At 40.2% G+C, this 12,122-nt stretch overlaps 1 protein-coding gene across 1 annotated transcript in view; it reads left to right on the top strand.

Moving 5' to 3' along the window:
- The first annotated feature begins 10,581 nt into the window (after window positions 1-10,581).
- Window positions 10,582-12,122, top strand: part of HAPLN1 (hyaluronan and proteoglycan link protein 1) — a 30,408-nt gene continuing 28,867 nt past the window's right edge. Inside the window, exons 1-2 of the mRNA XM_010159038.1 lie at window positions 10,582-10,705; window positions 11,991-12,116. Of these exons, the coding sequence (XP_010157340.1) occupies window positions 12,017-12,116 (100 nt within the window). The 5' untranslated portion in view covers window positions 10,582-10,705; window positions 11,991-12,016. The remainder of the gene's footprint in view (window positions 10,706-11,990; window positions 12,117-12,122) is intronic.

Below are 12,122 nucleotides of genomic sequence, written 5' to 3'. Positions count from 1 at the left end.
CATCTAGTGGAAGGTGGTCTCGTGGAAGTTCTAGCCCATAGAAGGGGGCTGGAACTAAGGTCCCTTCCAACCCAAACCATTCTGTGGTTCTGTGAGTCTATCATCTCAGAAGCATCACAACTAAAATGGATTGTGGAAAGGTTGCATATCCTTGCCACACCTTTGGAACATAAGAGCTGTCTTACTCATGTTTTGCACATAACCACTGCAGCAGACAGAGCCAAACCTTCCATATGACTGAGCATTGCAGAAGTCAGGTCATTAAGCCAGCCACATGTGTCTCCATTTCATTTACAGATATTTAATGATCTGTATCAGGAACAAGAGTGTTGTTACATGAAGCATAGAGTCTACTTAGGAAATTCCAGGAGTCAGATACCAAGTCAGAATACTAAATGCTGCTTTAAGCTATCTCTCATAAAAAGTCCCACTGAGAAAGGTGTTGTGCTGCTAGTGCTGAGTATTACTGAGACCATGTTTGTAGCTTTATGTGGAGCAATAGGAAGCCCCGTCTGAGTATATTGGATCATATAATTAATAGCAGTAGCCAGGAGAGCTTGGACCTTTCACAGAAGGAAAGAAAAAAATTCTGCATTAAATAGGAATTGATTAACCGATCTAAATTGAGGCCTTTGCCAAAAGTTAGGCATACGAGAGCAAATAAAAGGGATCTCCTGTGTAATAACCTAGTCCTCTTCTATCCATATTCCCCTTCATCCCCTGTGGTTTTTCATAAAGCAATCAAGTTCTGATTTAAAACCAGCTGTGTTTCTTTCCTCCCTGCTAAAATGTCTTTAGGAAGACTGTGATGTTTCTCTACCCCTTAAAATAATTTAATATTCAGTTTAAATTTATTTATGGTCCCACTTGTTCAGTTAGTAAATTTAGCTGAGACGTTCTTTCTCTTCTCTGGTGTTTACTGTGAGATACATTTATAAAGAGCAATTATATCCTTGCTCAGCTCTTTTTTTGCCAGACTAACCAGGACGAGCTCTTTTGGTCTCCTTCTATAAACCAGTTGGTTTTCCATTCCTCTGATTGCCAAAATAAACCTTTGCCTACATGTATCCATTTTAAGTTACAATCCCATGAGATGTCTGAAGGTGTTGTGAATGGTGTGGAGTTGAAACAGATGGCCAAGGCAATGGTGATACTAAGTGGTCACTCCAGTTCTGTGATGCTGCCTGACAGCTCCATTGCCAAAACTTCCAGTTTCTAATGCAGCACTTATGGAGGCCATCTAGCTAACCATCCACTTAATCCTGTATCACGTGCTGATTCATCCCCATACAGACAATGTCTTTGATATTTTTCATCCACAGTTTAAATTGGTATGTATCTACTTTCTGCACCAGGTCATTAATTGAAGTAGTCTATGTGTCTGGTCCTGAGATTGCTCATTGAACTCATCTGGTGATGTCCTGTAGCAAAATGTTGGGTTTTAGCATAAATATTTATTATCTATCTTTTTCCAAATTATTTGCCTCCTCATACTAGTGCCTTCTCTATCTTAAATAATAATTTCCCATCTTGAGTCACAGCCAATGTTTTTATGCTTTCCTGGAAACCGAGTAGTGTAGTGGGATCAAGTTCTTTACCTAGGCACAGAAGTACTCTAGTGTGATCTACCTGTAGTACAACTTTTCTCCTTTGCTGGCAAAGCATTCATGCATCATAAAGAACTATTGCAGCTTCCTAGATGTATTTTTTCAGGACTGTCAGTTTACAACTTTAGTTTTCAAATTATTGTCTTTTCCTCTTGAATCCAATAAATTCTTTCCTTATTTCTTTCTAGTGTTGCTGTTAACTTAGTTCAACGGGCAGAACTGGAATCACTATTTGCCAGTATCTGCAACTGGTAGATATAGAGAGTCTGGGCCTTCGAACAAAGACTAGTTTTTGGCATCTTTCTCACATCTGACTGGCCGAGGATGTCTGTGCAAGTTTCTGTTACTATTGTTGTAAATCAGCAAAGAATATTTCTTTAATAAATGAGTCATGCACTTTTTTTGCTCAAATAAGAAGTAGCTTTCAGAAAATAGTTTGAATTTGTTCTCTTCTCACTATTATTGATTGTTTTGTAAACCAAAAGAAATCCAAAAGTGCATGCATAATACTGTGACACTATTTAACAATAGTTTGAAAGTGTTGCCTTTAGAGAAATTGTCTTACAAACATCCACAGTCTTAAAAACATTTATTATTTGTTTTCAATAGAATTTAACTAACACGAAGTAAACTAAACAATCAAAGGACTCACGTGTTTTTCCAGTGCCCTCAGACTTAAGATATTGCAATGAAAAATATTTAAGAAAAACAGGGGAAACCGTACAATTCGACGTGTACTGTGTGTATACATACAGTCAGCTGCCAAGCTCGCTTCAGCACATGAAAGTATGTAGTGTTTGTATGTCATCCCCTTATGAAGAAGTCTGCTGCTCTTCCAAATACTGATATGTCTCATTGCAGCAATGTGAGAGCTCCTTTTAACTGTAAATACATTTGCTCTCGCAATACCTTCTGAGCAACAGAAAATAGTGTTATGCTGTGTCACAGATAGTGAGTTAAGATAAAGAAAACTAATCCTCCCACCAATTCCACGTCCCCCAAGGTCCCACATGAAGGGTAGAGAAGGCTGAGTTGAACTCATGTCCCCTGAAGTCTGAACTCATGACCTAACCCCTAGACCTTCCTCCTCTGTAGAATAACTGATCTTAGTAGAAAGTATGTTTTTCCATTGATTGCTGATTAATTCAATTAAAAAATTGTTGAAAGAATTGTGCTTTTAAAAGTGATCTTCATATGCCTTTGATCTGGCTGCACCCACGACTAATTCTTCATGACCAAATATCCATAGATAAATTAATCATTGCTGTAAGAAACAGATGTTTGACGAAAAGAATGCTGTTGTAAAATTAAAGCGTTTACCTTATTAGAAGCAATGATTTAAAGGAGAATTGCACTGGCAATGTATAACAGCAATTTAAAATATATGCAGAGCATTATATGACTCTTATTATTTCTTTAGGAAACAAAGTGGCTTGTTAAAGTCATTCTCAATGACACTGAGAGTGCAGACAGTGCAATTCTCAGGCCAGAAAAAGGGAAGACAAGACTGTGCACTCATGGTTGGGTGGACAAGGAGCCCCATTGTATGCATTGCATCAGGATCCATGCCAAAGAGTATACTGCTAGTAATGCCTTATAGCTTGCTGGCACCAGGATCCTACTCAGTTAGGCTGGCAGTACATCTGTTCTCTCACAAAGTGGGATCTTTAAGGGATGTGGAAGTACTGTTAATGTTTTTAATTTTTACTTTTATGTTGCTGGTACAGTCAGCTTAGATGGGGAAAAGGAATGAGAACTCCATTGAATTAAACATGGGACAGTCAGAATACAGATGTTGCACCCCTGTTAGATGAAAATTATAGGATTTGCCCTACTTGCGTACTTGAAGATATTGTCTTTATATGGAATGTTTCCTAACTTTACCATTCCAACAATTTTCATAATATTTCCTAAGCAAAAAGTATATGGCTAAGTTTTAAGTTGTGATTAGATTATTTGGCTTGGGTAGCTTATCAAAAAGTGAGTTTAGCAAGCTATTGTCTACGATGACACAGAATTTCTACATACAATGTTATCAAGTGATTTTTCTGGCTTCCTTTGAATTCATTCCTCTCTGCCATATTTTCAGAAAGGAAACATCCTTCTTTTCTTTGCCATTATAGGGTGGGTGTGTTCTGGTTGCATTTTGGTTTTAATGTGTAATAATATTTTTTCCACCAAGCTCACTCTTGTACTTGTTGGAAAGTGGAGAAGACCTAGGTCATGCAAATACATCTTCTAGGTCTGATTCAAAACATCAGCAGTTTTAAGGTGGCAGAGAACACAGTAGGACTTTTGTGAAGACATGGCATGGGTTGTAGGGGGGGTGATTCACCACAGAAAACTGAAGTGAGGCTAGTATTTAGAAAACTTGTTTCTTATCCTGGGTCCTGTGCCTGGCAGAGCTTAGTGGCCAGGCAGCAGGTTAATAGCACTGCTTTGACGGTCAGTAACCTGAGCATTGCCAATGGGAAGTAACAGCCTAGAGTATCCCTACTCAAATGTCCCAATCCAATCCTAATTAATTAAATATCACAATGTCTGCTCACTTGAATGGACTTTGAATCAAATTCCTTGCTGTTTCACTGTATACCAAAATCTCCAAAATTCTGACTGCTTAGAAATGGTCTGTGGGTTGGACGAAACATTCGCTTTAAAGCATGAAATCAAGCACTGCAAGTTTAGATACAAAAAGTCAGTTCAAATTCCCAAAGACAGCAACAATAATTATAATTAATAATATAATCATGTTATATCAAAATCAGGTCAAAAGAACAGTTTTTAAGAACTTGTTTAATGACATGTTATAGATGAAATCTTGTTAATGATCCAAAGAAAATAGGTATTTAGCTTTCACTCACCTTTTGTAGGGGGACAAAGCACTAGAAACTTCAGTCATGTATGCCCCTGTAAAAATCCCAGCATCCAAAAGAGAACTGACAGAACTGTAAGCATCAATAAGGTGAAGGTTAGAGAAACTAACAAAAAAACCTATGACAGAACTACCCAAAGTAAACAGCCTTGCAGAAGTTATGCAGGCAGCTGGGAAGTATAGCTGCAACTGCAAAATCATCTTGAAGAAGAGGTGTAGGTAATAGAAGAGTACCTGGGAGGCAGTGAGGGACTGATGAAATGCTGGCTTTGTAAGTATGACCAAAGAAATGAAGGACGGAGGGAGGGAGACCAAATTTTCTTTACAGTGACCTCTAGGCTTTCGTGCTCAAGGTTAAAAGAGGTTTTTTTGATGAAGAAGACGTCAGAATACAAGTACAATGTGGCTGGAGAGCCAGCTCCCGAGCTGGATTGCAGAAATTCTTTGAAGACCACTGGTAATGTGGAGATTTCAGTAAGTACTTTCTCTAAAGGAAGGGAGTGCAAACAAGTGGATCTGCTTTATAAAGGAAAAAGAGGAGTTACCCTTCTATGGCATCATGCTGTGTGTTATCAAAGAACATCCCATTGCCATACTTCAAGGAAAAACATCCAGGTTCCTGAACTAAAGACATGTCTATATAGAACATTAGAAAAAGAAAACTACTCAAAGCACTGTGTGACCAGTATTCTATCAGTGTTAGACCTTAACTACAGAACATTTGCCTTACCCCTGTCGGCATTAAACCTGGAGTACCAGATTTTCTAACTTCTAGTCATAAAGCCAGACCACATGACCTTGGCGATACTCTATGAGTAATGTCAAAAGTATTGTTACCATTGTTACCTTGTGTATCTGGAATAAATTTCATATCCAACACAAGGCAGATACTTCAAAGACTGTAAAGATATTTTCTTTGTCCCTGCAAGCAATTTATCAGCATTCTTCCTGGGGAATTAATAGACTCCAGGGGATTCCAGATGTCTTTAAGTGGTCATGCTGCTTTTCCACTGAACTGTTCTGCCTACAGTTCGGGAACTACTATGGCAACCTGTTCTCCAGACATTGACCGTCTGGCACTTTAGATGGCCCCAAGGCTAACACAGTCTCACAAATTTCCAGATTCCCTTAACTAATGAAGTAGCATGAGAGGAGGAGTAGTATTGCTCTGAGTGATTCTAATAGAGCATGTAAACACTTATGCCACCAATTGTTCTTTCTTTTTGCCATGGCATTGGCAAAATTTCCTTTGTGGGAAGTTTACCTTGGATAGCAGCCTGCTGAATCTGTCTTACCTTAATTACATCAGCCTGGAGGGTTTTTTCATCAAGAAGAACCTGTCTTCTTAGCGAAATAAGTGGAAAGTAAAATGAGGACTAGATGGTGTAAGGGCATATCAGGGCAAGAAGTGGATTTTCATTTGATTTTCCAACTGAGGTCTTGTCTGTGGCTGGAACTGAGTTACCTCAGTAACATTTTACTGTTACCTTTGGAGAATGGAAGATCTTTGAAGGAGGCTGTAAATACAAGAAGCTAGGTGCCCTTCGAGAGTGAGGCTGACTTTGCTGTTGCCTACTTTAGATGCCCACTTTTGGCATCAGGACATCTAAAATGAGTGTGTCAGTGCTACCAGGATGAGTCACAACACTCACCCTCCTTCTGTAGTCAATAGAGATTTGTTTCTTAAAGTTTTGCTTACCATGCTGAGTGGGAAGCTGTCTAGAGCTAACCAAAATAAATGCTAATTATGAGAGGGACTGAATCCCTGCTGTAAAGAGCCCCTGAGTCAGATTTGCACTTCAGGCACCTCCATTCAGTGCTGTCCCTTTAGTCCTGAGTGATTAGTCCTTGACTAAATGAATTTGCATCTGTACCTCGTTTGCAAAACAGCCCCGTGTTAGACCATTCAGCCAAAGAGGCCATGAAAGGTGTGTCCTCCACATCGGTGTGCAAGATTCAGGCCCACATTTCCCAATTCTCCTGAGAGGTCATGCTGCAGAAAGAAGTTATTCAAAGACAAAAGTGAGTAGACAAAAGGTATCCTAGGTCAGCTACCCATGCACCTGCCTCCCACTGACCACCTCCGTGCATTTGTTAGATACAAACTGACTGTATCAATAGCTTGGACTCCTAAGTGAAATGTAAACATTTTACATACAGACACACTGACTTAGGTGTCTACAATCTGGAACTGAATTTCATCCTTATGGCTTGAATCACTTGCCTAAACCCAGGTGTGTATACATATATATGGTGTGATTTTTAGGAGACTTAGGCCAGTCTTTTGATGCCAGAAATCTGTCTAATCATCTAGATTCAAGTATTCTACTGCAACTTCCCAGTTTTAGAAAAGGCTATTGAAGAGAGTGTGTGAGTACTGTCTAGACTGGGCTTCATTCTATTCTGTTATCTACCAGCAATGCCTCTTAGGTACTGCAGCTGACACCCTCTCCTTGAAAATACATAAATTTTGTTTCATTAGTATGTATATCTGTAGTGCTTAGCACTTCTTTCCAGATGGAACAGAGCTCCACAGAGAGGGGTCCTGTAAAGGCTATTATTGTACAGTAGGTTTGTGCATGGATGTGAATAGTTGACAGATTTGGGGGCTATTTCAAACCTAAAGTATTGAGGCTGATTTTACTGATTCCATTACCTGGTTTAGGTATCATTGATTACTGCCTTATTAAATTAAATACAGGGAACTCCACAGAAAGACAAAACCTTTCTTAAAGAAGTCCTGTGTGTCGCCCTAGTAGTTTGGTTTTCTCTGTGTTCCTGTGTGCTTCTACCTCATCTCCTTCTTCCACATGTATCTGCTTTTGCCCCACGCTCCTCCTAAACCTTTGCACCAAGAACTTACACACATCAGAGGATGGCATAGTATGTTGTTGCAATACCCTTTTCTATGAGGGTCTTATGGATACCTGGGTATCTGTGAGGGGATCAGTCCTGCAAGATCCAAAGCAGCAGGGTTGCTTCCACAAAAGCAGCCAGATTGTTGCATGAGTTATCCTGGAGAAAAAGAATCTCAATTAAGACCTTATCACTCCCTACAACTGCCTGAAAGAAGGTTGCAGAGGTTGGTCTCTTCTCCCAAAGAACAAGTGATAGAGCAAGAGGAAACAGGCTCAAGTTGTGCCAGGGGAGGTTTAGATTGGGTACTAGGAAAAATCTTTTCACCAAAACGGTTGTCAAGCATTGGAATGGGCTGCCCAGGGAGGTGGTGGAGTCGCCATCCCTAGAGGTGTTTAAAAGACGTGTAAAAGTGGTGCTCAGGGACATGGTTTAGTGGTGGGCTTGGCATTGGAGGGGAGGTGGTGGAGTCGCCATCCCTAGAGGTGTTTAAAAGACGTGTAAAAGTGGTGCTCAGGGACATGGTTTAGTGGTGGGCTTGGCATTGGAGCTGATGATCTTAAAGGTATTTTCCAACTTACTCTATGAAAATCTAGTTTAAGCACCTGCTGTACTAGGATGAGACTGTCAGCAATTGGATCATAGGAGATGGTGGTTGTGATGCCACATGGTCTTGAGCCATTGTGAGTTCAGGCTTCCATAGGTCTTTCTTCTCAGTGAAAAAAACAATTGACATAGGATATCATCATATCTTAGTTTAAGAAATAGATTAACTCTTATGAACAAAGGCATTCCCTAGGCTTTTCATTACTGTCAGACAAAATATTGAGGTAGGTGGACCTTTGTCCTCACACAAAGGATGCTCTTATGTTCTGTAGCTAGAAAGTAGTTGAAGTAGTAAATAAGAAATAGGCAATATTATTAAAAACAGAGATCAGTGTTTAACATTTTTCAGTACTCTCTTCCTCAGAGAAATGCATATTACTTATGCATTTGTATTACTTGAAGGCATTCTTTTCAGAATATAATATGAAAATTCAAACATTGGTGCTTTATAGCCTTTTACATTTGTCAGTAGTAGATGAATTATGGCTGGATAATTATGACAAAATTATGATTAATACCAGAATTTCAAATTGTGTCTAAGAATGAACAGTTCTTGACAATTTAAAAACTGAATGTTACCTTGACCACTTCCTTGAACCTCGAGGTTTCACTTTAAAAATCACTTGTTATCTTCTTTCTGTCCTTGTCCAGGGACATAGCAGATTCATAAACTGCAGTAAGTGAAACCAGTGTGAATTTCTTGAGTATGACTAATCATTACCATTTCTTACTGAAAATTCAGTTGCTCCCAGCCAAGATTTTATTAATTATAATATGAAAACATCCACACCTATCATTTCTCCCCTGAGGTCTCCCTAGGCTGTTACAGAAATGGAGTCTGACTTCTATAGCTTTGGCTAGAGTTGAGGATGTGAATTCCTCTGGCTAATTGCTTTTTTGGATAACCTACAAAACACCAAGGGTCAGATTCTTGGCCTGGTGATGTTGCTTTGCACTGCTCTGGCTTGATTCCACAACTCCGATCATGGCGATTCCCAGGAGGAGAGTGGTATGAGGTCGGGGTATTGCTGACTTCAAATATCCACGTTTTCTCAGCTGCTGCTGTATGTGGCAATAAAAAGGAGTAGCCTTAAAACTGCTCAGGCATAAATGGAAGGTTGAAATGACCCCCAACAGGATGCCTCTGCCCAGCTAAAACTTCCTCTCAGTTGACTGACCTCAGATAGGAAGTGTCTGATCACTTAAGCAAAGATATGCAATGGATACATTTTCTAAGACACTGAACAGACATTTGTTCTCCTGGGAAATAGTTTTTAAGTTCTTGCTAGTTTTGTACAGACTGACAAACACACCTTAGCATTGCAGATGAACATTACCAGAATCAAAGAGGGCACAGATGTAGACACACCCGGTATTTGCCTGTACTCCTGCACACACAATGAACACTTTGGGCTGCTCTTTCTGCTCATGGCAATTAGGGAAAACCAGAAACCCAGCCACTGAAACTTTGCTGTTGACAAAGCTAAAGAACCACCATCTTGGGTATATACCTTCAAAAACCATGTTGATCTGTAACCGTATGGTTGATTTTGTAAAATGTCTGTGGTATCTGACACGGCATTTTTCAGCTGCATCCAGGAAATTGAGGAAAAGGAAGATCAAATCTCCAAGTCATCATTGACCTGTCTCTCATCCTGTTTATGTGATGCTATCACATAAACCCTATAGAGTAGCATGATATTGCCTGAATGTACAGTCAAATATCTCTGAAAGGTGTACCCTCCCCCCTAAGTTCACCATACTAATCCTGAAACTACTTGTTCTGACAATCACCACCTGATGATGCCACATGGGGGACTTTTCGCCATCATATTAGGGAGACCTTGACAAGGAAGGGGCACATGTGTGAGGTCCTCCATCCATGTAAACAGAGGGCAAATCTTTCTTATTCCACAATAGAACCCCAGTCCCTGTACACACAGAATTTGGTGGAGATGGGGATGCTGTCCCCCAAAAAATGTAGTACTACATGTTGTCTGGTTATGTGGCTGTTTCTTTCCAGTAGTGGCATGGAAAAGAGCAGGTTTATGTCAAGTGGTAGAGGTCAAGTGTTAATGAGCAGCTAAGGTGCTCCCAAAGCAGGTCTACAGAGCCCCTGTGAGCTTTACCCCCTCTCACTGGGTCCAGGAGATTTTGCATCCAGCGTAGGCTCCAAGCTGCAGATTGAGGTGGGAATACCTCGATAAACTTTTACTTTCAAAACCAAAGCTTTTTTGTTAACTATACTATTTCTAATCCAACAACACTGTCCCTCACCAATTAAAAAAAAATAATTGCCAGCTGTTATCCAACAGCCAAAAAATACCCCAAACCCCAAACTTCCAGCATTTTTCAGTCTTAGGGGAAAAACATTGAGTGCCTGGTCTGGGGTTGGTGAGGGAAAGAACAGTGTAGTTTCACACAAGTGTGCCCCCTGCTTTCTCAAGCAGCCAGGCAGGTGGTCCCATGGTGCAGGAGGAACGTTCAGCTGCCCTTGTGTGACCCCTCGGTGAGCTCAGGCTTGGGCCGATGTGCTCTAGAGGGAGCCACATCTGTCCTTGCTCTCCCGAACGGAGGTCATCAGCTTTCCAGGAAAGAGGGAGGTGCCGGAGAGAGAGTCTTTAGTTACTGAGCGTGGACCACCTGGAAAATAGTGTGCAGCGAGCACTTGCCCTACCTCTAGACACTCCACAGTACGGAGTGAGGGATGCTGAATTGGCTTTGAATTCCCACCCAAGCCTGCGTTGAAGAAATGGAAGGGCAGGCAAGTAACATGCATGTTCTGTTATGAAAAAAAATGACAGTAGGATTTCTGCATTTTAGCCTGTAATAGAGGTTGGTTCGGATTACAGTATTTGGATCTAGACACATAGGTGTTTGAATCTATATGGGGACAGGGGCTGTTTGCAAAGCTCAGACCTTGACCCAGGTTCTGACCAAGAGTACCCTGCAACTTGGGTGTGTTTCTTGCTGATAGAGAAAAAGCGAGGGAAAAATTATGTCTGCATTAGAGAAGAAGGATATTAATAATGCTGACACTGTTTGATGATTGGGGGAAAAAATCCTGGTCTCATGAAAGGCAAAGTTAGGAAACAGCTATCTTTTATTTCAAGAAATCAGGGTCGTAAAAATTACAGCTATAAAACACACAGCATCCTGAACCCTCTACATAAAACCTCTTGTATTTTATGCCTCCTTTTCTATTTCAGATCTTCATTTGCCTAATTACTACTCAGAGGCTGGCAGAGATTTTCCCTGCAGCGCTCAGCTCTGCTGACTGCAGAGACCCTACCTGGCACACTAAGTTAGTGCGTCAGCATTCTAGGTAGAAATGAATGAAAAATCAATCAGGGCAACTGCAGTGGTAGCATATACAACTCTAACCTACTTTGTGCATGGTTTCGAACATTTCATTGTGTATTTAGGCATCTGTTAAAATGGTAAGTGGATCTGAAATAAAATAGATCTTTCTAGTCAGCCTAAGAAATGTTTTGTCATTTTTACTGCTTAGCTCAAGCAAACTTACCACCCTGACTGCTAGTTTAACTTACTGCCTTGACTGAAATGACAAAACCTACAAGAAGGTTGTTTTAATCTTGAAAATCTGTCACCAGCAGATTGAATCATGCGGGGGATAAAGATATAGCGATAGCTTTGATTGTTTTTACAGTGTTTGCGGACCAGATCTAGAGTATGTCTGAAAAAGTAGAAGTACACTAGAACCCTTTTTGAAACACAGGTTTTGCTTACGTATGGTCTTGCAAAGAGTTTGGTTTATGGATATTTGTGTGTGTGCTTTTATTTTTTCATGTTGTATTTCTTCACAGGCAGAGTTAAATATAGATTGCCAGTTTGATTTAATGAAAGTCCATGATAAAAAGGTCCAGGCTTCATGCCTAAAAAATTAGTAGCTCTTGTAACTTTTTCAGCTGATTGGGTTAAATATGTTATAAATCCCTCATAAATCATTGCTGTAACAAGTTGTGCAGTGCAACACTGTAAAGGCTTCAAAAAATTCACAACCCTCTTTGTATGTCATGCCCCTACAGTGAAGAAGATTCTTTTGACTATAAAGATGAGGAGTCTATTTTTCCTGGTGCTGATTTCTGTCTGCTGGGCTGAACCTCACCCTGACAACTCAAGTCTGGAGCATGAAAGGATTATTCACATTCAAGGTAAGG

Source organism: Eurypyga helias, unplaced genomic scaffold, assembly GCF_000690775.1.
Source record: "Eurypyga helias isolate BGI_N326 unplaced genomic scaffold, ASM69077v1 scaffold34869, whole genome shotgun sequence".
NCBI lineage: Eukaryota > Metazoa > Chordata > Aves > Eurypygiformes > Eurypygidae > Eurypyga > Eurypyga helias.
This window is presented reverse-complemented; position numbering and strand designations above follow the sequence as displayed.